The sequence below is a fragment of the Physeter macrocephalus genome, chromosome 19 (genome assembly GCF_002837175.3).
Source record: "Physeter macrocephalus isolate SW-GA chromosome 19, ASM283717v5, whole genome shotgun sequence".
Taxonomy (NCBI): Eukaryota; Metazoa; Chordata; class Mammalia; order Artiodactyla; family Physeteridae; genus Physeter; species Physeter macrocephalus.
Window position 1 is genome coordinate 18,443,494 of NC_041232.1, and position 7,868 is coordinate 18,451,361.

The 7,868-nt window shown below is 48.1% G+C and overlaps 1 protein-coding gene across 3 annotated transcripts in view; it reads right to left on the minus strand.

Moving 5' to 3' along the window:
* Nucleotides 1-7,210, minus strand: part of TMEM120B (transmembrane protein 120B) — a 47,726-nt gene extending 40,516 nt beyond the window's left edge. For all 3 annotated transcript variants that reach the window (XM_028480160.2, XM_007128796.4, XM_007128795.4), the window contains exon 1: nucleotides 7,028-7,210. In XM_028480160.2, coding sequence (XP_028335961.1) covers nucleotides 7,028-7,096 — 69 coding nt within the window. In that variant the 5' untranslated portion in view covers nucleotides 7,097-7,210. The remainder of the gene's footprint in view (nucleotides 1-7,027) is intronic.
* Nucleotides 7,211-7,868: the final 658 nt, after the last annotated feature.

Genomic DNA, 7,868 nt, shown 5'->3' on the forward strand with positions numbered 1-7,868 from the left:
TCCCGTATGCCGCGGAGCGGCTGGGCCCGTGAGCCATGGCCGCTGAGCCTGCGCGTCCGGAGCCTGTGCTCCGCAACGGGAGAGGCCGCAGCAGAGGGAGGCCCGCATACCAAAAAAAAAAAAAATCATCTTTATTTGAGTATAATTGCTTTACAAAGGTGTGTTAGTTTCCGCTTTATAACAAAGTGAGTCAGCTATACATATACATATATCCCCATATCTCCTCCCAATGTTGCTTTTCTTTTTAAAACATTTATCCATGTTGATACATATAGCTCTAGTTTATTCATTCTGATCTTCATACCACACTCTATGGATGTTCAGTGGAATTATCCATTCTGATGGACAGTTAGGTTTCCAGTTTTCAGCTGTTACAGAATTCTTATACATATCTCCTATTTGAGTTTTTAACTATGTGGATATGTATTACTTATAAAAATGTAGAATAGATCAGAGAGAGACAGACAGACTCTAACATTGGCTCTGTAAGCTGAGATACCCATAGCTCCTTTCCTACATGTCTGATTACCATCCTTTTATACCAGGTATGGGAGACACAAACAATTGAGTTTCTGCTGGAAGATTTGGAGATCTGCTGCCTCTCCTGTACTCTGAGGCCCCAAACTCTGCCCCACTGGGAAGATGAGGTTAATGAGTCCCGGTCCCAGCACAGCTGTGAAACATCTAGAGATGCCCTTTTAACACAACTTGGCTGAGTCACAACTCCTGAGTCAACGTTTATTGCAAGAACTGCCGGCAATCAAGAATTCCCAGGCTTCCCTGGTGGCGCAGTGGTTGAGAATCCGCCTGCTGATGCAGGGGACACAGGTTCGAGCCCTGGTCTGGGAAGATCCCACATGCCGCGGAGCAACTAAGCCCGTGAGCCACAACTACTGAGCCTGCACGCCTGGAGCCTAATGCAGGGAACACGGGTTCAAGCCCTGGTCTGGGAAGATCCCACATGCCGCGGAGCAACTAAGCCCGTGAGCCACAACTACTGAGCCTGCACGCCTGGAGCCTGTGCTCCACAATGGGAGAGGCTGTGACAGTGAGAGGCCCGCACACCACGATGAAGAGTGGCCCTCGCTCGCCGCAACTGGAGAAAGCCCTCGCACAGAAACGAAGACCCAACACAGCCAAAAATAAATAAATTAAAAAAAAAAAAAGAAATCAGAAAATATTTAAAAAAAAAAAAAGAATTCCCTGGCAGTCCAGTGGTTAGGAGTCCGCACTTAGGAGACTGAACCCTGCAGGGGGCAAGGGTTCTATCCCTGGTCGGGGAACTAAGATCCTGCAAGCCACGCAGTGTGGCCAGAAATTTAAAAAAAAGAAAGAAAGAAAGAAAGACTCGCTGGCCGCAACTGGAGAAAGCCCCCGCACAGAAACGAAGACCCAACACAGCCAAAAATAAATAAATTTAAAAAAAAAAAAGAAATCAGAAAATATTTAAAAAAAAAAAAAAAAAAAAAGAATTCCCTGGCAGTCCAGTGGTTAGGAGTCCGCACTTAGGAGACTGAACCCTGCAGGGGGCAAGGGTTCTATCCCTGGTCGGGGAACTAAGATCCTGCAAGCCACGCAGTGTGGCCAGAAATTTAAAAAAAAGAAAGAAAGAAAGAAAGAAAGAATTGCCGGCAATGGAATCATATGCCATTTTCAGACAGGGCCCTGGTCTAGGAGCACTGCAAGTTGGTGGGCAACCCAGCAGACTGCAACAGAGCCGTGGCCATCACTAAAATGTGGTCACTTACAGGTATGGCTGGTGCTAAGTTTTCAAGAGACTGCATTTACATAGTTCTCTTTCCAAGGAATCAACATCAAAGATTTCTGAATGCTGAATATACTGAACTAAGACTCAGTATGCCATGGAAACACTACCAAAGATGGCAAGTTGACTTCACCTAAACTGTATCAGTCCTATACTGGGAAAGATTCTGAGTCGTGCACCAGGATCGATTAGTAATGTCTGTTATAGAAGCAGTAAGTGGGAGCATCAGCATGCATGTCAGGCATTTGGAAGACAGGATAACATAATGGTTAAGTGATTAGGCTTGAGAGTCAGACTGCCTTCATGTCCAGAGTCTGCCACTTCTTAGTTTCCTCAGTTGTGGAAGAGCTAGGGGATGAGATATATGTAACAGGCATGTACCAGCTTTTTAAAATCAGCTTTACAGGTAGAATTTACATATGAATTCACCAATTTTCAGGTGTACATAATGAATTTTGGCAAATACATATAGTTATGTAACCACCACCACAATCAGGACATAAAACAAAGGTTCCCAAACTTTGTTGGTTCACCACACCCTTAGTGTCTCAGTAAACTTTTCACAGAGTCCTTAAGCCAAATAATTGAAAAGTATTTATGTCCTACCAACTTAGTAGCCTCTTGGGAAAAAAAGAATACACAGAAATTGACAAAAGTATTTTTATTTCATTCAGAAGTAACCAAAATTATTTACGGATGCGTGCGCCTGTCGGGCTCTGCACAAAATCTCAAATCCTGGGAATAGATTGGACACTGTCATCCTCATTTCTTGTTCTAAATTGATTTTCACATAGTATTTGATTTTAATCAGCCCCAAAAACCCAACTTCACAAAGATATGACATCATTAAAAAGATGTGTGAAACATTCTTTTTAATGACAGATATTGTGTTTCCCTTGAAAATTTAAATTATCCCATAGTGCCCCTGTGAGCTTGCTGCAGCTCCTTGGAGGTGCCTTAACACAGTTCGTGAGGCACAGATATAGACTGTTTCTATTACCCCTAAAAAGATATCTGTCCAGCATCCTTCTCTGTTTTTTTTTTTCTTACTACCAGTATTTTGATTTTCCTTCATGGGACCATCCCTCCACCACTCTTATTTCATGTGGTTTGAACAGCACTTATCCCAGTCCTGGGCTCCAGGGGAGACATGTTAACCAAGACCCAGCCAATTAGTGCCACAGGGTCTGGTTAAGTAAGGGATAATCACATGACCCAAGTCGGGCCAATGAGAGTTAGCCCTGGGACTCCTGCTAGAATTACAGGAGAGAAGATGCTCTGTTTCTGAGGTTTGCTGAACTGGTAGATATCAGTCTGAGGCTGCCAATGCTCATCTTTGCCACAACATGGGAGAGACTGTTGAGAATGAAGTTGACATAGAGGAAACATACACACACTCACACACACAGACATCACTGAAGCACCTGGATCCAGCCTTGCCTGAAGCCATTTCCCACTGGACTTCCCACTACATGAGCCAATAAAACATTTTTGTTTGTTTGTTTTTTGGCTTAAAGCTGGTTCAACTGGGTTTCTGCCACTTACTACTAAGAATCCTTACTAACACATCATGTTAAAGCACCATACAAATGAAATGAGTCCCCACAAGTCCAAAAGTTTCCTTCTAGAGCCAAGGGTCTCAGGATACTGCTGGAGCCCACTGTGTTAGGAACCCAAAAAGCATCTGATGGATACAGCAGTCCTGGGTTCAAATTCTGGCTCCTCGAGTTTCAAGTTACTTAACATCTCTTAGCCTCACTCTCATCTATAAAGCCAGGCTGTCGTTTAGATTAAATGGAATAATCCATGTATCATAGAGTCAGCTCTTATCGTTGCTGCTATTATTGTCAGCCTTTGTTTTCTAGATAAAGAAAAGCTCAGAGAGGCAGCTTGCTAAAGGTCAGATGCTAGACAGTGGCAGAGTTCAGGCCTGAACCTAAGAATCCTGACTCCCTGTCTGGAGTTCTTTCCACACAACCCACTTCTAGGGAAAGAGGCCCAGAAGGCAATGCAAGATGGGAGAGAAACAAAAGAGTAGACCTGCCTTGGGTAGTGGTTAAGAGTATACAGACTCTGTCACGGATATAGAAAACAAACTTATGGTTACCAGGGGATGGGGGGGAGGGATAAATTGGGAGATTGGGACTGACATATACACACTACTATATATAAAATAGATAACTAATAAGAACCTGCTGTATAGCACAGGGAACTCTACTCAATACTCTGTAACAGCCTATATGGGAAAGGAATCTAAAAAAAAAAAAAAAAAAAGTGGATATACGTATATGTATAACTGATTCACTTTGCTGTACACCTGAAACTAACACAACATTGTAAATCAGCTGTACTCTAATAAAAATTTTAAAAAATAGTAAAATAGAGTATAGACTCTAATGTTCAATGCCTGGGTTTGAATCCTGAATCCAGTACTCATAAGCCGTGTGATTTGGGGTATATTTTTCACTCTGTAAGATGGGTATAACAGGATCTATTTCACAGGGGTTTTTTGGGGTTTTTTTTTAATAGGGTTTTAATAAAATAATACTTATCTTCCTGCTTCCACTCTGTCCGCCTCATGTCTATTCTATACACAGCAGCCAGAGGGATGCCTCCTTCATTGGTAACAAAAGCCAAAAAATCTTACAGTGGCCTACCAGGCCCCTGCATTTCTGTGAGGTCAGGGTTAGGGAAAGGCCTCTTTGGGCCACCTCCTTCCTTGGTGCAGAGGGACGAGGTCAGGTTTCCAGAGATGCAAGACAGGAAATGCTCATTAAATCACCTGCCACCACATCTGTAAGTGACCTTCTGTGGTCACACCACAGGCCACAGGGCCAAACACGCACTGGTCTCAGACTGAGGCTCAATTCACCGGCACGGCCGAAACCACAACCAGGCAAAACCAAAGTCCTCACGGTGACTCGACCTTCCCCTGAGTCCAGAGAGGCCCTGGCAGATGCAAATCACAGGCAAAAGAAAACAGATCCTTTCCTCTAGAAAGTCCCAGAGATTATGCCTTTTTAGGGGTGGGGAGGAATTCCAAAGACCTTTCAAATCCTCTAGGATCTGAAATTAGATTTCCTCTTTCCTCCCTTCACTGGAAAAAGGGAAGAAGAGGTAAAACACAGAGATATTATACATCACCCCAAGAAAGACAGAATCAGAGAGATATGAACATGAAACCCACAAATCCCAGATTCTGAGGCAGATATAAGCAAATTAAGATAGGTCGGGATTTTCTGGTAAAAAAAAAAAAAAAAAAAAGACCCTTCCTATTGTTAACCTTGCCCACCTGCCTACCTCTTGTGACCTCCCTGTTCCCCAACAAATGCCTCATATCTGAAAGTCCACCCAACACATACATAATGACAACATATACCCTACTTATTATATGCGTATTTCCAGAGACTTTCATCTCAGGAGTTCAGAGCTCTTACATTTATTATGGGGGTTGGGGGGAGCGGTGAGAAGTCAGACCTAGTCCGGTCCAGTTCCCCCACTGCCGAAGACGTGAGCAGGAGACATCACGGTTTCCACCCGGTCAGCCCTTCTACAACCCTTGCTGTGCACCAGGGGACAAAATCCAGGGTTAATTCCCAATTCCTCTCTGTCCCTCACACACCTGAGCCCCAGAGACACCAAGTAAGAAAATAACAACAAATCAAACGTCTCCTTTACAGCCTCTGCCTGCCAAGACTAGCTATCTAATTGCTGTTAATTGCATTAATTGCAGAGCTCTGAAGTGTTAAGACTCCTCCTCCTCCTAGTCTAAAGCAGGGCCAGGGAAAGGAATTATGAACAACAAAAGCTCCACACAGCAAAACTCTCCTCCCACTCCCGACCCTAATACCTTCCATGGCTCCACAGCTGGACATGACCTGAGAGCCTAGCAGGACAAAGCGTTAAGAAATAGCTGAGTCTTCTCGATGGCAGTGGAGCCAGAAGGGTCCCCTGGGAACTGAGTGGGCCCTAAGCCCTGGGCGTGAAGGAAAGGGCACAAACCCACACATGCTGGAGAGGCCAAGAAAAAGTACCCTTCTGGTTCTGGTACCTTACTCTGTGCTCATGCCTCAAAAAGCACCCGCCTTCCTGCTCAGTCTCTCCAGCAACCCTCTCTCTATTCATCTGGACCTACGACATCATATCTAGAAAGACCCATCACAGACACCCTTGCCAATCTCCTCTCCCCTCCTCTGGACACAGTAAGAGGCCAACCAAACTGCAGACAAGAGATACATGGACAGAGAAAATGTCACTGCTCCAGCTGGGACAGGAAGGAGCAGGCTGGGGTGTTCCATGTGGTTTAAGGCAAACAGAGACCAACTCTGGAGAAAAGAGACACATTCCGGTAGCTGGGGAAGGAACAGCCTCATCTCCAAAAATGGTCCAGGCATCCCTCTTGGCCAACCCTAAGGTTTCCTGAGGCGTCTTCAGTCACCAAGGTAGGTAGCTGAGGCCTCTGCGAACCTCCTATCAGAAACAAGTCCTCCTGCCAGGCCCGCGCAGCGGCAATGCCATTCTCTCAAGGGGCCTCTTACACCCGCCCTCACCCCACCCAGTGTAAGGCTCTGGGCCAAATGGGTGAGGGCTGGGAGCAGCCTCTATCACTAAAGGAGGCAACCCAGCTGTCACAAGTGACAGATGTCATCCACAACGCCAAACTCGGCCTGCAGCAGCGTCGGAGAGGCAGGCGCAGACACAGGAACCCCAAAGACTGAGAACAGGGGTCTCTAACCCCTAAGCAAAGTCTACGGGTTCAAGGTGAATGGCTCCCAAGCACATCTCTCAAAATGGAGCTGCAGAGGAGAGGGCTGGCCCGCCAGAGTAAAGGAGGAGTGGAGCTGCCGAAAGCTGGAGGGCGGCGGTGGGGTCAGGGGAGACCCCTGAGGAGGTGGGCGCTGGGCTTTCTCTTTGAGTCCCCAAACATACCTGTCCCCTCCGGCCTCCCCCACATGGACACGCCTGGAACTTCCCCTCAGAGGCCACAGACCAACTTTCTGCAGCGAAGGAGATGCGCGGAGCAAAGAGTCGGCGCGAGGGCGGGGGAAATGGGGAGCTTCGACTCGGCGCCCCAGGGAGATGAAGAACTGAAATACTGGGAGATGGGAGGGGGCTGGCTCACGCGTACCACCAGCCCCCAGGGCCTAGCCAGGGGCAACCTCTGGGCCCTAATGGTTCCCACCGCCCGGGCTGGGCAAGCAGGAAGGGGAATACCCTGCACATCAGGTAGCAGAGTTTCAGGACTAGGTGGCCCGGTCCTACCTGCAATTCCTGAAATTCTCCCTCCAGCTCGTGCCACTCGCGCTCGCAACGCTCCAGCTGGCCGGCCATGGTGCAGTGGTGCAAGGCGGCGGCGGTTGCTCCTGCAGCGTGGCGCGGCCGGCCACCAGCACCCCACGCCTGTCCGCTCGCCGGCCGCCTTCCGAGGTACCAGCTGTTCCTGCGCAGCGGGAGCCACGCGCGCACCTGACGTCACAGCCCCGGCCCTGGTGCCCGCCCCACCCCTCGCCGGGAGGCAGGCCCTGCGCATGCGCACGCTCCGCCCCGGCTCCGCCCCCGCGCGCCGGGCGCCTGCCGGGGGATTGTTGTATCTTTGCAGAACTTGGTAGGGTCTACTGCTGCCCCCACTCGGGAATGCTTCTGCGCCTCCAGAATCTCTCTCGCCTAGTTTGGGTGGGGAACTTGTCTGCAAACCGCATTTGTAGAGCGGTTTGGGGTCGGGAGGTAGAAGGGAGATTGCGGAGAGGGAGCATTGCCTTAACTGAGCCAAAGCCAACGACGGCCTGGAAAGCCAGAACTGACGTTCACCATCCAGCAAGGTCGCCGGGCAGAGCGGGGAAGCGCAGAGGGCCTTGTCATCTCACATTGTCATTATTTACTTCAACCAATACATCCCAGATCCTGCCCTCTAAGACTCTAGGTGACTCTCTTGACGGCTGTTTCCGTCGGTCAAATGACATAACCACCTCAATGCTAATTTAATCCAAATTCCCTCACCTCCCGGGCGTGGTCCTGCAAGATCTATCCCTGCCTAGTTTTCGAGTCCCATCTCCTATCTCATCCCTCTCGATAAGTACTCTCCAGCCACGGTTTTCGTTTGTTT